Below are 18,376 nucleotides of genomic sequence, written 5' to 3'. Positions count from 1 at the left end.
TACTTCACGGCTTCGGTACATCGCGTTATATTATATCTCATCTAATTTTCTGAACCGCTTTATCCTCATTAGGGTCGCAGGAGGTGCTGGAGCCTATCCCAGCTGTCCCCGGGCCAGAGGCGGGGAACACCCTTAATCGGTGGCCAGCCGATCGCACAAATACAAAAAGCAAAGGACGTCGTGACGTCGTGTTGCCTTTTCCTCTTTCGCATCGTGGACACAAAGACTATGCCGAGCCGATTTGAAAAGTTTAAGAGGTCTGGACTGTGCCTGAAGACAATAATTAAATGCCTTTTTTGTTATTCAGAGCTGCCAACCTCCGTTGACCCCATTTCAGGCGTACCCTTGTCCCATTTCTGGAGTTTATCCGGAGTGAATGCAATTCACGCAAAATCAATACGCGTTGAAGTCGCACAAGACGAATCATTGGTCAGAACTTGTAACTCAGATGATTCACAATGCTCTCGTGTTACCCAATTCTTCCAGTTCACAGTGCAGTTGAATCAAGATGACGGAAGCCGTAGCGATGGTGTTAATTTTCGAGGCATTTAAATGGGAAATTTGGTACTTTTCCGAAATAGTTGCTTCAAAAAAAAAATAAGTGACAATATTTTGCGATTTCCGGAGTTTAGGGAGGTTGTCCGGAGTCGCGGAGTTTGCCTTGCATTTCTGAGTAAACTCCTGAAATTCTGGAGTAGTTGGCAGCTCTGGTCTTTATACAAGTGTAATGGACTCGGACCTGCACTAAAACTCCCATTAACCCGTTTTTTGGATTTATATCAAGCGGAGAGGAAGAATTTTCACTGTGAGTACAGTATTTCCTATATTGTATTCATAGATTATATTTAGATATACTAATACATTAAGTCTTCTTATGCTTATAACTGTAATATTTAATAAATACACTTCTTTATAATTGTACAAGTGCACTTTGTATAGGCGCAAAAAACATGTAGTATTGTAGTAATACTAGGGGTGATCTTCGCGTTTTTTTGATTAGCGCGGCCATGTCTAGTCTACATTATGTGCGAAATTCAAGGGATTACTGTACATTCTTTTTATCATAACCCAAAAATTGATGATTGTTTGTGCCGTGCATGCACTGCAGTTGTGATGTTGCCGTGGTAATGGCGGCAGTCGTCTAGCCTGCATTTTTTTTTTATTATAGAAGCACACAGACATTAAGACCAATAACTGCAATATATCCCTGATTGCACTCGCATACTTTGTGCTCCTTTTCAACGTGCTCAGACCTACTCATCTGCCTACTGAGTTGGGCAAGTTAGTGGTTAAGAATCAAACTCACTGCCAAGTGCTTTTTACCAAGTCACTTATTCTTGTGTGGATTAAAGTGCCAAAACCCAAATCTTCTCTTGAATTCATTGTGTTCTGACTGACACCCCCAAGCGAATAGAGCATATCGCCACATTGCGCAAGCACCTTATACTGTCCAAACTAGCCTCTCCTTCATGTGTGGACCTTGAAGCCGGATTGCTGTTTACTTGGGACAATATGGAGTATGAAGCCAGTGGAGCACGGCCTAACACCAACTCCCCTAGAGGACTATGAGGTCAAATGTGCAAGGCATAGGCAAGACAGGCAAGAACTTGAACTAGATTGCCAAACTCAGTAAAAAGCAGGGGAGAGGATCCCTCACCGCTTTGCCTCACCTCAGCACGACAGATACCATCGGTGGAATGCTGAGTTCCAAGAGACGGACCCGTAGTGCCAAGAAGGTCAGGTACAGTCCGGAAAGCCAGCTAGCCCATCCAAGTTATCCAGTGAGGAACTCCAGGGCCAAAGTTCAAGAACCACCTCCAGCTACAGCAGTTGCAGCTAGCAACAGAAGGCAATGTGGCCATACTCAACTTAATTCAAGTAGAAATAGGTAATTCGCTCAAGTCATAAAGGTTCCAGGTTCTAACAGGCTTAACATTATGTCGTTACCAACCATCAGAGAGTCACACTCCCATCCCAGCTGAAGAGGAAGACGACTGACCTGAACCTTCGTCTTGGCCCGATCCAGTTAACAGAAATGAACGATCAGCTCCATCCACTACAGAGCAATCAGAGTAGTTAATTGTAGAACTACAGCAGTTAAAAACCTGAGTCACAAGTACAGTTATCAAGAAGTGTATTTATTAACTATTACAGTTATAAGCATTGGATTGGATTGGAACTTTATTTCATCCCGTATTCGGGAAATTTCCTTGGTTGCAGTAGCAGGACAGTAGCAAGGACAGACCAAGCCACGCGACTAGGTGGGGTCGAGTCGCAAAGGTCGCAAAACAACAAAGCACAAAGTAAAAGGCAAAGTATTTGGCAATTCAGAAATGTCAAAATGCAATTCAAAAAGATAGAAAAGCAGCAAAAACGAGCAAAAGTGGACGCTACCGGCTGCCAAGTATTTGAAGACTGTAATGTATCAATATTTAAATATAATGTATATATCAAAAAATTCTAAATACTTTAAATCCCGTACTCACAGTGAAAATACCGTATTTTCACACCTATAGGGCGCACTTAAGTCTTAATTTTTCTCTAAAATGGTTGAAGCGCCCAATCTGTCGGTGCGCCTTGTCTGTGCAATAAATTCAATTTTTGTATGGCCCTGACCGCTTGAGACTGGTTTTATTTCTTGCCGGCACGCTACTTATTGCAATCAACCCAGCGGACGTTCACCCTAAAAATAGCCGCACCGCGCATTCCCAGCATTACGGTAAATCCATTCAAAACATCCCAGGGGGTGGCAAGGGATCTGACTTCCGTGTGGTTGCAGCGCTTTTAACCATCAAAAACACTCAATATTCAAAGAAACAGCCTATTAGAGCTATACAGAGGAAATGCCTGACGTGAATGACAACACAATGCAGGTGTGAACGCTTGGAAAATGGACTGAAGCCATGGATCGAACACAATTTAACAGCTTTGCTAACGGATTGCTAGCGGATTGCTAACAGATGGCCAACATAGTAGGTCGGGCAAGCAGCGTCGCATAAGTTACGTGACGATTTGGAATGAATTGTCAATGCCAATATAACAGCGAGGAGAATCAAAGGCTTGGGAGAGATGCATGTCGCAAGTTACAATGGAGTGTGGATGACGGGGCTCAAATGTCAGCCAGCACTGTTGATTGAGCTTTCACCAAAGCTGGAATCAAGTTCCTGGAATACACAACTCTGACTGAGACTGGAGCCTAGCATGTTAAACGCCAAACTCTTTATATCAGTGTACCTTTTAACTCAATAAAGCATTATCAACCTTAGTTTTGCTCGTGCTGTCTTTAAAAACACGCTAGCGGCTAGCATAATATACACTAGTGGCTAGCATAACATAGGTACGCTAGCGGCTAGCCTAGTGCCATGCTAGCGGCTTTTTCCGAGGAAGCGCCCAATGTATTGACAAAAAACAGAAAACATAGCCGCAAATGACAGGGTGCGTTTTATAGGTGTGAAAATACGGTAGTTCCTTTCGCCTTGATACAAATCCAGAAAAATAGGTTAATGGGAGTTTGAGTCCAAGTCCTTAAAGGGGAGCCTCCTTCCTTGTTTTTTTAAAGCACAAGGATGGTCAACCTTGCTGATGAAGGCTGGCTTTACCATTAAGCCAGCCAGCAGCATCCCATCACATGAAGAGCATGAGGCGATCAGCGTGGACCCTAGCACTTTGAGTTCATTTTTGAAGAAGAATGTCCGGGAAGGCATCCTCTTCAAAAAAGAAACTTGTCGTATTGTGGAAAATTGAGGCGCCCGTTCGTCTAGATAACACCTATTGTGGCAGATAGCATCATGTATTCATGAGCTGGCCTTAAAGATATCAGGCATTACCAAAAACGATGACGAAGGAGGGCAGATGACCTTCACGTTCTCACTGTACTGTGCTCAGACGTCAGACGCGATTGCGAAGGATGGCAGATGTCCTTCACTGTACTATGCTCAAGCTATAAAAGATGCCGAGTTGTTCAATAAAGTAGGTCTTGCGTCCTCAGAGCATATCGTGCATTTATTCCACTCTAATAGTCGCTGCCTGTTCCGGCCGAGGGCCGAGTCGCGAGGCTACTTTTCACTGTGATGTTGCCTTGGAAAACTGAATCAAAACAAAAACTTAAGCAAATCAGACCAAAAGAGTTTCTGCTTATAAATCAGAGATTCAAAACTCACTTGTGCCCATGTTTTCAGGACTTATTTTCATAAAGATTTCATGAATTTAAAAGAAAAACATCAATTTGAGTTTTCTTCTTTACGGTCAATGTGAAAAGAGGGTGAAAATGCAAAAATACCCCTGCTGCAAAAAGAAAAAGCGCTTTGATATACTAGCTATACTGAAACTGGTGCAGGGGACTTAGTGGCAGAAAAACCACAAGTGTAAAGTTAGAACAGCGTTAATTAAGGACATCGTAAAACAAGGACTGCCTATATTTAGTGAGCATCAACAAACTACTGAACAGCAATCCCTCCAATATCACGATTAATATAGACCAGACATGGCCGCGATAATCGAAAAATCGCAAAGAAGAATCACCCTTATTATAACTACCTTTTTTCAGTGTGGAGTCCTAGTAGCAAGCCGTAGACAGGGGAGTGGCTTCCGCTTGGGAGTTTCAGCATGGATTTTCACATTTTTATGAACTTAATTTTGAAAATAATAATAATAGCAGAAGAAAATCGCAGAGGGGAAGTCGCGATAATCGAAGGAAGACTGTACCTTTTTGACTGGTTTGCTCTCAAATCCCCCTATAACTGTAAAACCAGATGAGCAATTCAAGGTTTCATTTGGGATATCTTCCGCCGCCCTTTCAACCTCTGCATCTCTCCCAGTGACAGTTTCTGAAAGTATAGTAAACACAGAAACTCAGGAATAAAAACGACAAACTCCAATTAAAATTTTACAAGGGGTGTCACAATTAGCAATGTGCCGATCCAATACTCAGCATCGGTAATGGCACTCGATACGGCTATTTTTGGAGCCAATAATTCTATGTTTTCAGTCCTGTTGTGCTGTTCGGCTGCTCTATATCAATCCATTAGTCAAAGGAGTCTGCTGAATGGAGCTGCATCTTTTTGGAAACTAATGATAGTAATAGATCATAATGGAATATCGGAACCAAAGCATTCCTCGAGTTTAATGCAAAGAGTGATTTATTCTAGGGTACAACATATTTTTGATGTTTTGTTTTGTTTTCCTTTTTTTTGTAATATCCCAAAATATGTATAAGGGTTTTTCTTCATCCCCCATAAAAGCAAGTAAGATAAATGAGAATATTTTCATTTACATAGCTAAATGCCAAAAGTAGAATAAACCAAAACAACTGCATGTACATTAATACCTTGACATATGAGTGTCTGAACACAGGAGAAATTTGAAATACGAGGAAAATACTGAGCATCTTTTTGCTTTGAGATTCGAGCATACGAAATGGTTCCCGATGCGGCCGTTTGGGTGACCTGGTATGCGAGAAGCTGTTTATGAGAACAGCATGTGTTTCTTGCCGCATCACCCTCGCGTAAAGATATCTACGAACATCGGGCTGTACCTGTTGCATTTTTTACAGGAGATAGTGTGAAAGAGTCAATAATCTGCGAAAAAGCCCGCGCAATCTACATGGACTTGAAAGCAAAGCAAGCATCTAAAAAAGACACCAGCAGAAATCTTCAAAGCGAGCCGTGGCTGGTTTGATAATTAAAAAAAAAAAGGAACTGGGATACAGTAGTTTCTGAGACATGGATAAGCAGAAAGTTCCGAATCGAAAGCCATGGTGGATTACAGTAATATATTTGCCTTCATTATCGCACAAGGTTTAAATTTAGTGTAACGGAAGATTAAAACTTATTTTTAAGTGAGTGTGTATAGTAATCTAAGTTCATTTAAGTTAAATTTGAAGTTTATGTTATGTTACGAGCACGTCCGTCAAGTCTCTCACCTGTCCTCTCTCTCTCTCGTCCACGCACTCCACGGTAAGTCTGTACTGAGTACACTTTAGCATCGAAGATCAAAGCAACAAGATAGGTATTTGTTACTTTGTGAGTGGGTGGTGAATTAGAATAAATAAAAAGATGTTTTTCCATTGTAATATCCTGTTTTTGTTTTTTTTTTTCAGAGGTTGGAAACGGATTAATTTGCAGAGGTGCCATACACCGAAAATCATATTTCAGAATGGGTAAAGAGAATTTTCAGATTTTGGGGTATTTTTTCCCAGTGCCGTTTAAGAGCACAAGTTCTAATTTTAAAGTCGTTTTTTGGATAATTTTATCACTTATTTAAAAAAAGCTGCAAACAACACAATGATTGAGAACTTTATTACACAAAATTGGTGTGAATGCAATCATGTCAAAAATATTTGTGGCAATTAACATTTTCAGGTAAAAAATGAATAATGAAAGACCTACAAATTTTATACCACATGCAAATTTAATCAATTTTCTTAGTTCTATTAAATTTATCAGTTACACGCTTGGCCTCTTTTGACTCCTCCCTTGAATATTTCTGTTCATAGCAAGCTGCTCCTGCCAGTTGCATGTCCATCTTTACCAAGCACATAGCCTAAAGTGTGCTTGGTCCCTTTGACATTCTGAAGTCTGTCCTGATCTTCCTCAAAGCACTGAAAACACGCTCCCACACGTTAGCATATTTTGGGTTTCTAGAGCTGTCTTTTATTTCTCCTACTAGTCCCCATTGCACATCTGCTCTCTCCTGTACTGTAATGTCTCCTAGCTCCTCAACTTGCACACAGCTGAATTCTTCTTCCAAGGCATCAACCTCACAGTCAGGCTTCATGCATGAGAATCTGTTGATGAAGTACCTTATACTTGTGAAGGAGCCTTTTTTAATGATGCTGAGATCAGCTACCTCAGCATGTTTGAGCAATTCGTCCGTTATTGGAAATGTTTCTTTTATATATTTCACTGCAGTTTTATAAAACTTTCTCAGACTTGTGCAGATGGCAGTCCCTTTTTTTCAGGCATTTCTTGCTCTTTCATGTACTGACCAACATTCTCACCAATAGTCCTTCATCCTTTTTCTCAAATGGAATACTAATCTTTTCATAAACCACTTTCACTTCCAACAAGTCTTTGTCATGCAAAGCAAGTTTTCATGTTGCAATACTTACAGTACGCAAAGAATTATCCTTCAGTTGATGGCGCCAAACACGACTATATAATACTGTATTCCGTCTTGATCTTTTGCAGGCTGCAGTTCGTTGTATTTTTTTTCGATGGCAAAATATCAGTATCACAGTTCTCTCTTCTTCGCTTGGAAGCCATGGCTACGGTACGTCTATGCTCCTTCAAAAATCTATCGAAACTACATCCACGTGACCTAAACGGATGTGACAAACGCAGAGCTGCCAACTACTCCGGAATTTCAGGAGTTTACCCGAAAATGCAGCGCAAACTCCGGGACTCTGGACAACCTCCCTAAACTCCGGAAATGCCCAAAAACGTGTCACCTATTTTTTTTGAAGCAACCATTTTAGAAAAGTACCAAATTTCCAGTTTAAATGCCGCGAAATTCACACCATGGCTACGGCTTCCGCCATCTTGATTCAACTGTACTGTAAACCGGAAGAATTCGGTAACAAGAGTGCATTGTGAATCATCCGAGTTACAAGTTCTGACGAATGATTTGTCTTGTGCGACTTCAGCGCATATCGATTTTGCGTGAATCCCATTCACTCCGGATAAACTCCGGAAATGGGACAAGGATACTCTTGAAATGGGGTCGACGGAGGTTGGCAGCTCTGCAAACGGATTGCACATCCGTTTCGATTTGTGCCATCCTCAATCGGCGAATTTTAACTGAAAAAGTTATTAAAAGCAAACGTAACGTTTCAAATCACTGATCGCGTCAGACATTGCTTGTTTTTTTCATTTTTTCGAAGTTTTCATAGAAAATGCGGATTTCGTGATTTGCTACAAAACTGTCGTAGTAAACTACGGACGATTCGCAGAATTTGGTAGCTGTGAATTTGTACAGTTATTTTCTATGGGAAACATTGATTTGAGGTACGATCAAATTATCATACAGTGGTACCTCGTCATACAACCGCTCGTCATACAATATTCTCGTCTTACGACGGAAATTTCGATCGAATAATTCGCCCGTGATGCGGTCAAAATTTCGTGATGCGACCAAGCCAGGTGGCCATGGTCTTTTTTGCATCTCTTTCGTGTATAAAATAAGTCTACGAGCACTGGGCGGACTTTGCATTTCCACATCCGTTTTCCCCCCACTTTGGTCTACATTTATATACCAGGTAAACAACAACGGATCGGCAGAGTTTTTCAAAGAAAAGATCTGGAATATACACTCGGTAATCAGACACGGGGAAGCGGCAAGTTCCAAACAACTCTTGTTTTGTTCGTTTACGAGTGCCGTGGATAAAGTCAGCCCCGAACAGCCCCCCCTCCTCCACCTCCGTGTGTGACATTCCCTTCCCCTCCGCGAAATGTGTCTAATTTTACTTCTATTAAACACATTTATTACTATTAAACCACTCGTTATTTATTACTTTGTCAATACATGGCGAATTAGAAGAAATAAAACATGTTTTACACGAGTGCGTCGTTGCCGTGGATGAAGTCCCCCCCAACAACTCCCCCCGCCTCCGTGTGTGTCGTCGCTTTCCCCTCCGCGAAATGCGTCTAATTTTACTTCTATTAAACACATTTATTACTATTGAACCACTCGTTATTTATTACTTTGTCAATACATGGCGAATTAGAAGAAATAAAACATGTTTTACACGAGTGGGTCGTTGCCGTGGATAAAGTCAAAAGTCAAAATAAAACATTTTTTTCCAATCCAATATCCTGTTTTTGGTGTTTTTTCAGAGGGTTGGAACGAATTAATTTGTTTTCCATTCATTTCAATGGGAAACGTCCGCTCGAGTTACGAGAATCTCGTCATACGATCTCAGTCTCGGAACGGATTACGATCGTATGTCGAGGTACCACTGTACGAGCTTGGTCCCGAAACGCATTAAGCTCGTATCACAGGGAATTACTGTATAATATAAAGCATTAAATTCATAAGATCAAAAGTCCTCTGTCACGAAGAAGATAAATATAAAGAGCGCTAGCACAACGAAGTAAATTAAAGAGCGTTAACACAAAGAAAAAAATACAAAATAGCGGTAAGAAAGAGAGGAAAAGAAGAGAAGAGATAAATGGAGAAACATAGCGACAATCTGAAGAGAGGTGGATCGAATATCGGCCAGGTTAACCAGCAACTGAGGAAAAGTTTTCATGCAAACTTCAAGATGGTGTTAAATGAGGCAGTCTTCAAACAATTGCAAAGCGGCTTTGAAATATGGTGGACTAATGAGTCCGGAATTGCGTTCGAAACAATCAAACAGAATATGCGAAGAGCTCCGACATTGGCTGCACCTGACTACAGCAAACCAATCTACCTGTACGTGTCAAATCGACATAAACTGTATGCATCTGCAGTGCTAATGCAGGAGACGTGCAGTGGTCGGAGGAAACAGCCTCTACCTAACTATAGCACGAAGTTGGACAATGTGGTTCTTGGCTGGCCTGCATGCTATCAAGGCTTACCAGCTGTTAATTATTCATACAAGGTGTCAACAATTACAATGGGTGGTAGTGACCTATACGCAAAATACAATTTCAGAATTGATCAATCAGAGTCGATTTGTGAGAACTAAGCACTACGTTCGAACTTCAGTGGTGCTTGGCCAAAATCCTTTGATGAAACCTACTCAAATATAATTTGAGTGTTGTTTTGCTTCTTTTGCTCTTTAAAATTGTTATGCATAGGGGAAACAATATCTGCAGCATCTTGACATTTTTTGTAATGTTTGCCTTTATCACATTTAGAGCCAGCCTGACGAGCGTCATCTATGGCTTAAAAATGTCAACAAGCACAATATTGCTGCAAATGTTGATGATGTGAAATTACCGTATTTACTCGCAAATAAGCCGCTCTATCATATAAGTTCAATATAAATTATTGAATTTTACAATTTCTGACGTATAAACCGCCCCGGTTCACAATTTTCACCGCCATATTCATGGTTTTAATAGGTAGTAAAAATGAGTTACTTTGAGGGGAAAAGCTTGAGAAAAATAATCGCACGTGGTATTTCTGAGATACTGAATGAATCAAAAGCACATTATTAGGGTCAATATCCTAAGGACGTTAATATGCCTGTCTTTGTAAATGCAAATTATCAAATTATTCAATTTGAAAAAAGAAACAAGTCTATCTTGAGGAGAACCTGATTCTTTTAAATGACAGAAATTACAATTTTCTTACCAGAAGCTTAAGATGTTGTGGCAGCCATATTGCTTCTAATGTCAAAATATCTCGATTCTTTTGATGGTTCATATTACTGCAATAGTTGTCACTTTCGAACAAGAAATAAAATGAAAAAAATCAAAGTGGAATTTTGTTTTATTTCAAAATCACAAATTTACAATCATGCAGCTAAACCTTCAAAATCATTTTCATCATCATCGTCTGATTCGCCAACCAATTCAATCCAGCCTTCATTTGAGTAATGAATTTTATCATCATCCCATCTTGCTTCGTCATGATCCTCTACTTCTGTATCTGTTTTTGTATCTTCTTTTGCTGTGTTTATATCTCCTGTGTCTTCCTCTGTCTTTTCCTACATTGTCCTTCCAAAGAATATCATCCTCAGTGCCATCCATTTGATTGCTTATGCAGCATTTTAAGAATGACTTTTTAATCATTGATGCAGGAATTGCCTCCCAGGCTTCTTTCACCCACTCTACCACAGTGGGTAAGGGTGCACGTTTGAAATTCCCTTTAGGAGTCAGTTCAGCCTTTCCCTCCAACAGCCACTCTGTCCACAGCTTCCTCATGTAAGTTTTAAACGGTTTGTTGAAACTCACATCCAGTTGCTGCAACATTCCAGTGAGACTGCCTGGAATAACTGCCGGGACAGTTTTCATGCACGTCAGATGAATTTTCACTGTGTCCATCTGATGAGCCCTGAATTGGTCCCATACAAGCAAAGAGGGCTTTCAGTAATGCTCCACTTTGCGGCTCCAAGCTTTTTTCAGCCACAGCAGTACACCATCTTCATTCATCCTTCCTTTTGGGTGTTGATGAATGATAACTTCACTGGGAAACTTGCCTTTTGGTGGGGGGTTTTGCGTTTAAAAATCCCCATGGGAGGCAACTTTCCTCCATCCACGGTGAAGCCCAAAACAACTGTTAGGTGAGTGTTTTAATGCCCAGTTGTTCTGACGAGCAGTTTTCCCCCTCTCCTATGCACTGTGGTATTTCTAGGCATGTCAAAACACATAGGCGTTTCATCCATGTTACCAATTCTGCAGAGGGGATAATCAACAAGCTTGCAGTTGGTAATTATACATTTTTGAAAGTTCAGAATTTTTTCATCAAGTTTGGCTGGCAACTTTTGCGCAATTTTGGTTTTGTGCCGCAATGTGAGATCATTTCTTTTTTGGAATCTGCTACACCATCCCCGTGAAGCTGAATGTTGGCCAGTTCTTGGCCTTTTTTTATTTTTGCATAGATTGAAGTGTTTAATCACTTCTCCATCTTCTAACATTAGCCTCATCAAATCCAAAGTGTCTTGCTGCTTCATGTGTTGCCAATTTTTTCTGCATACCTTACAACTTTCAGCTTGAAATCAGTTCTGTTATACATTCTTCTTGATTTTTTTTCTCCAAACATGATTATTATGGAATTTTTTCTTTCTGTGTTCCCGTTGCCTGCACGTAGACAAATTCAAAAAGGGAATTCACATGAGCAGTATATACAGGATGTGTCCGTAGTGGTCTACTTTTCACCAGCTCTGTGGGTGGGTGCAATAATAGCATGCGATACATATTGCGAAAGTATCAAGGCTGATATTTTAGCGATCAACCGCAGGACCTTCGATCAGCCTTAACAACTATTGGGATGTGCTGACATGGTAAACGAGCACATCTATCAAGGCTAATCGCGTCTGGCCAGTCAGAGCCTGTTTATAACTGCGGTGGGATGGCGACGCCCTGAGCGAGCGGTGGAAAGCACAAGTGAGTTTTTTCTTTTTTTATGCAAATTTTTTTTTTCTTGAATTTCATTCATAGATGTCAAAATAAATGTTGTTTAGCGTTTTATCTGTTTATCTTTTCTCTATTGTGAAATAAATGACCGTATCGGTCGGCCGCATTGTCTTGCGTTATGGCATCATGGCATTAAGGTGTTATGGCGTTTCGTCTTTGTTACCTTGCAGTTTCGTGCATGTCGTCTTTTTATGCGCTTATAAGCCGTACCCTCGATTCAATCACAATTTTTTTGTCAAACAAATGCGGATTACCGTCTTTTACTCGCATATAAGCCGCATTTGCCGGGCAAAAAATGATGACTTATAAGCGCATAAAAAGACGACATGCACGAAACGCCATAAGACCATGACGCAAGACAATGCGGCCAATACGGTCATTTATTTCAAAATACAGAAAAGCAAAACAGATAAAACACTGATCAAAATTTATTTTGATGTCTATGAATGAAATTCAAGAAAAAAAAATCTTGCATAAAACGTGAAAAAAGTCAGTTCGCTCAGGGCGCCGCCGTCTTACCCAGTTAAACGTGCTCTGACTGGCCAAACGCAAGTAAGCTTGAGAGATGTGCTCGTTTACAATGTCAGCACATCCCAATTGTTGTTAAGGTTGATTGAAGGTCCTGCGGTCGATCGCTAAAATATCAGCCTTGATACCTGCGCAATGTGTATCTCAGGTTATTATTGCACCCACCGACAGAGCTCGTGAAAAGTCGACCGCTACAGACACACCTCCTGTATATACCGCTCATGTGAATTCTTTTTTAAATTCAGGTTTAGTTGCATGATTGTACATTTGTGATTTTGAAATAAAGGTAAATTCCCCTTTTATTTTTTTGTTTTATTTCTTGTTCCAAAGTGACAACTATTGCAGTAATATGAACCATCCAAAGAATCGAGATATTTTGTATTGTAATTTCTGTCATTAAAAAGCATCAGGTTCTCATCAAGATAGATCTTTTTTCAAATTGAATAATTTGATATTTTGCATTTACAAAAGACAGGAATATTAACTTCCTTATGAAATTGAACCTAATAATGCACTTTTGATTCATACGGTATGTCAGAAATAGCACGTGTGATGGCTTTTTTCTTAAGATTTTCCCTTCAAAGTAACACATTTGTACTCTATTAAAACCATGAATATGGAGATGAAAATTGTGAATCAGGGGGGCCCGGTGGCGCGAGTGGTTAGCGCGTCGGCCTCACAGCTCTGGAGTCCTGGGGTCAAATCCAGGTCACGTCCACCTGTGTGCGTTTCCTCCGGGTACTCCGGTTTCCTCCCACATTCCAAAAACATGCATGGTAGGCTGATTGGACACTCTATTGCCCCTAGATATGAGTGTGAGTGTGCATGGTTGTCCGTCTCCTTGTGCCCTGTGATCGGCTGGCCACTGATTTCAGGGTGTGTCCCCCGGCTTATAGAAATAGTAAAATTCAACAATTTTAAGGGTGCGGCTAATACGCACGAGCATCTTATAGGCGAGTGAATACGGTATATGCGAGTCAATTTGCTAATAACTTTAATTTACTGAAGGTGTGTCGTCTTCGTCGCATCCTCCCATCTGAAGTAGTACATCAACCATTTTTTTTAAAAAGTAGTGAAATATTGCCATATTCTCCGAGAGAGATTTTGAAAGATTGTCTATAAAAGTGGGGGAAAAGCCATTATTTATTTTTCCATTTAACATAATCTTGTTTTTCCCATAGTAATTTGATCCCCTGGGCCAATTGTTGTATTGCCATATGCACTAATCGGAAAGTCTCTGGTTACCAATTGTATCAGATTTTGAGGTTCCCACACCAGCAGTATTACAAAGTAGCTTCTGTTGAAAGTGTCAAGTAAACAAGCAAGCACATACCTGACTGTTCATTCATTTGCGTCTCATCACCACGTTTCTTTCTCATATTGTCTTCATCCTCAACAGGCTCTTGCATATTGTTACAAACATTCAAAATTACAGCCTTTGATTTCTTTTTTGTAGTGCTTTGGCTGTCATGGTTGCGGTCATTATCAGCCTTCCTTTTCTTTTCAACAAAATGAATTCCATACCTTCTGGAACACTTTATTCGTGGCCCTGTTAAACCTTGCCTCTGTTTTCTTTTGGCCTTCAGATGCAATTTAGCAAGTAACAACAGGGATTTGGAGTCCTTTGAAATACTCCCATCATATTCGTCTCCAAGATACCTACGTTAAACAGAAAGAAACGGCAAAAAATATATTTTCATAATGATTTTTATTTGTTTCTAATAAATGGGCATTAAAACAAGAACTTTTTTACTTTTACAAATTGTTAACTGAATTTCCCAAGTACGTTCAGATATATATACATATACAGTGGTACCTCGTCATACGACCGCTCGTCATACAAAATGCTCGTCTTACGGGGGAAATTTCGATCGAATAATTCGCCCGTGATGCGGTCAAAATTTCGTGATGCAACCAAGCCAGGTGGCCATGGCATTTTTTTTTGCATATCTTTCGTGTATAACAATATCTACGAGCACGGAACTAATTAATTCAGACGAGTTTCTCATACGACCAGGACACGCACAACGCGCGGGCAAAAAGAGGGCTTTCTGGGTAATGAAGTATACTCGTGCACACAACACCCATAGGCAATGGCAACCTTTCTCAGAATAAAACTTCATTACCCACAATCAATACGTGGGTAAGATCAACTATTGTATTTCCTGTTATTCTTTCTCAGGAAAGATGCTCCCGTCATCGTTCTTTAAAGACCATTTCTCGTTGGCAAGTGGTCATGCGTTATCCTATTGTGATGACATTTGTATGCGACATTATCGAAATATTTTGAAGTGTAGACAAAAACATACAACTCTTGATGCGTTCGTTTTGAAGACTTCGGCGGAGCGGCCAGGTGGTGTCAACCCGTAGAACTACGCAAGGTAAAAAAGATTACAACAAATTTAGAATTTAGTTTTGTTTGAAGTTACATTAAACGTTGAGTGTCTGTATATAGTTATCCAAGTTAATTTAAATTTGTTTGTTCGTTTACGAGTGCCGTGGATAAAGCCCCCCCCCACCTCCGTGTATGCCGCTGTCTATACCCTCCGCGAAATGTGTCTAATTTTACTCCTATTAAACACATTATTACTATCAAACCAGTCGTTATTTATTACTTTGTTAATATATGGCGAATTGTCATACGAGCTCAGTCCCGGAACGGATTAAGCTCGTATCTCGAGGTACCACTGTATATATATACACATTTATTCACATATATACACACATACAGTGGGGCAAATAAAAATTTAGTTAACCACCAATTGTGCAAGTTCTCCTACTTGAAAAGATTAGAGAGGCCTGTAATTATCAACATGGGTAAACCTCAACCACGAGACAGAATGTGGTAGGAAAAAAAACTGAAAATCACATTGTCTGATATTTAAAGAATTTATTTCCAAATTAGAGTGGAAAATAAGTATTTGGTCACCTACAAACAAGGAAGATTTCTGGCTGTCAAAGAGGTCTAACTTCTTCTAACGAGGTCTGTTTTAAATTTTGATACCCTTCTTCTCCCAGGTCGGCTCTATTTGGCCCGCCTCCACACTGACTTTCAGATGCAGCTAAAAGGAACCTATCGAGGGATGTTTGCTTTTATCTTACCTTCAAAATATTTCCTAAATGATGCACACAAATGTCCTCACAATAGGATAACGCACAACCACTTGCCAGCGAGAAGCAGTATATACGCCATTCGCAATGACTAATTGGAAAAAACACTGAAAAAATGCTACGCTCCGCCCAGTGCTCGCAGAGACATTACAATGAGGGAGTTGCGACCACAGAGACATTACACGAGGGAGTTGCGGGTAGAGACAGTGCCCATGATGTTCTTATGAGCAGCCGCTCGTGTCCGCTGTCTGCTCGTATATCAAAATTTGTCTCGTATCTCAAGATAAATATTTGCTCAAAATTTTACTCGCATCTCAAATTGCTCATATGTCGGGCCACCCGTATGTCGAGGTACCACTGTATGTCGAGGTACCACTGTATGTCGATTTACTCGTATCTCAAATCAACATTTCCCATAGAAATGAACTAAATACAAATTAAGTCATTCCCACCCTCTGAAAAAAACCACCAAAAAACAGGATATTATAATGGGAAAGAAATGTTTGTAATTCATCTCCTAACAGAGTAACACAACTAGTGGTTTTGATGTTTAATAATAAAATGAGGCATTATTTTATACAACAGGGAGTTTGTGGATAGGGGAGAGAGTCACTTGACGGATGCGCTCGTTACGTACCATAAACTAGTTATGTTCCCATAACTATGGGGTTTTGATATTTAGTAATAAAATTAGGCATTATTTTATACAACGGGGAGTTTGTGCATAGGGTAGAGAGAGGGAGAGAGTCACTTAACGGATGCGCTCGTAATGTAACAAACTTAAAATTTAACTTGAACTTAGATTCTGATACACACTTTAAAAAAAAAAATTAATGTTACGTTAGACTAAATTTAAACCTTCTTGTGTAATAACCAAGGCAAAGAGACTCATTCCACCGCGGCTTTCGGGGCCAACTTCCTGCTTCTCCATACGCATTGATGAGCCAGCTCAGTCACCCGTACACTACACGTTTTTTGATTATTTCGTGCTTAATATAGATCAGGGGTAGGGAACCTATGACTCGGGAGCCACATGTGGCTCTTTTTATGGGTGCAACTGGCTCTTTGCTAACCTGTGAGCTAAAATATGGAAATCGCTGGTGACAGAACTGAGATATTACCTCTAGAACTGCTTTAATCTTCTTCTTTTTGCAGTAGACTCTTCTGGAATGCATCCTCTCATTGATTAGGAACAGCATAAGAATCTATTAAATTTATTTCATTTTTTTCCACTTTAAAAGTGGTGAAATTACAAAAAAAAATGAAAAGGCACTCGTTTACATGTATGTATTTGACTTTTAAATTCATAGTATGGCTCACAAAGAATAACATTGAAAATATGAATTGTTTGTGGCTCGCTTCGTCAAAAAGGTTCCCGACCCCTGATATAGATTGTCATCATACGCCTTTTCTTTGCACTACCCTTCATTGCACAAGCTTGATTTGGATCCATTGTGTTTCCATTAATTCTGCACTGACTAATGCAAAAAAAAAATGCAACGGTCCGCCCAGTGCACGTAGAAAACTTTGCACGAGGGAGATGTGGCGAGAGACACAGAGCAGTGAAATCAAAGTAGTGGCCTGGCCAACTGGCTGTCTCAAATGCTCGTACCTTAAAATTTGTCTCTTATCTCAAGGTAAATATTTGCTCGGAATTTTACTTATATCTCAAATTCCTCGTATGTCGGGGCAGTCGTATGTCGAGGTTTTAGTGTACATAGTGTTCACCAACTCTCTGGGTGTAATAATAGCATACACATTACGCAGGTATCAAGTTTTATATTTTAACGATCGACCGCAAAACCTTCGATCCGCCTTAACTATTGAAAAAGGAACACAGCTCACTTGACCGCAGTCTTTTACGCAGTAAATGGCAGTTACAACAACAGCATATAACGGGTCTTCTTTGATTCCTCTTTTGTTGTTGTTGTTGCTGTCTACAACCTCGGCCTCTATGATCACAGATTTCTGTACAACACCGATCAGTTTCACTAAAGATGTCCCTTATTGTTATTTTATTCGGGGAGTTGCGAACTCTAACGCCAGTTATAGCTCACAATTATTCTTGAGTAAATGAGCAAAGGGCACGCTGGCTGTCTTTAATGCCAATTATCAGCTGAAATAAAACTCTTGACTCCGTTTAGCGGAGTGTTGGGTCCTTTCACGTGGTAAATCTACTTCCACGTGTCCTGAAGCATGTTAAAATAAACTCCAAATATTTTCAAAGCGGATCAAAACAATGAATTCCCAATCCTACCTGTTCACCGAAAACAAAGACATTGCCACCAAAACGTATACTTTTGTCCGGTAAAGTCGTTTCGTAGCACTTAAAGCTGCCGCCGTCACAGCTAAATTTTGACAATGTACACTAAGTGACTTTTTGCGCATGTGCGATTTAGCGTCACTTCCGATTGAGCCGTGTCGGGTTTCAAAGTCTTTGACACCATCGAACATCTATTCAAAACACGATTTTGGTACTTGTGTGATGCCATTAAAACACTTTTCATCCAAGGCTCTGTAACACCAAACACCAAGTAATGAAACGTTTCAAAGGAAAGCCTTGTATGCATGTGTCTTTTTATAGTATTAGTTTTTTCTGTTGCTATCATTTCATTCATTTTCAACACCGCGTATCCTGTTTAGGGTCTCAGCGTGCTAAGGTCTATCATAGCCCG

General features: G+C 40.2%; 1 protein-coding gene across 5 annotated transcripts in view; it reads right to left on the bottom strand.

Moving 5' to 3' along the window:
• ddx51 (DEAD (Asp-Glu-Ala-Asp) box polypeptide 51) overlaps window positions 1-18,122 on the bottom strand; it is an 87,584-nt gene extending 69,462 nt beyond the window's left edge. For all 5 annotated transcript variants that reach the window (XR_013303935.1, XM_077613659.1, XM_077613662.1 and 2 more), the window contains exons 1-3: window positions 17,959-18,122; window positions 13,924-14,249; window positions 4,705-4,826 (exon numbers count right to left, since the gene is read on the bottom strand). Coding sequence is in view for 4 of the 5 variants with exons in the window: in XM_077613659.1 (XP_077469785.1) it covers window positions 4,705-4,826; window positions 13,924-14,249; window positions 17,959-18,089 (579 nt within the window). In the remaining variant the exon portion in view is untranslated. The remainder of the gene's footprint in view (window positions 1-4,704; window positions 4,827-13,923; window positions 14,250-17,958) is intronic.
• Window positions 18,123-18,376: the final 254 nt, after the last annotated feature.

This window comes from Stigmatopora argus, chromosome 11, assembly GCF_051989625.1.
Source record: "Stigmatopora argus isolate UIUO_Sarg chromosome 11, RoL_Sarg_1.0, whole genome shotgun sequence".
NCBI lineage: Eukaryota > Metazoa > Chordata > Actinopteri > Syngnathiformes > Syngnathidae > Stigmatopora > Stigmatopora argus.
Note: the sequence above shows the minus strand (reverse complement) of the source record. Positions and strands in the feature narration are given on the sequence as shown.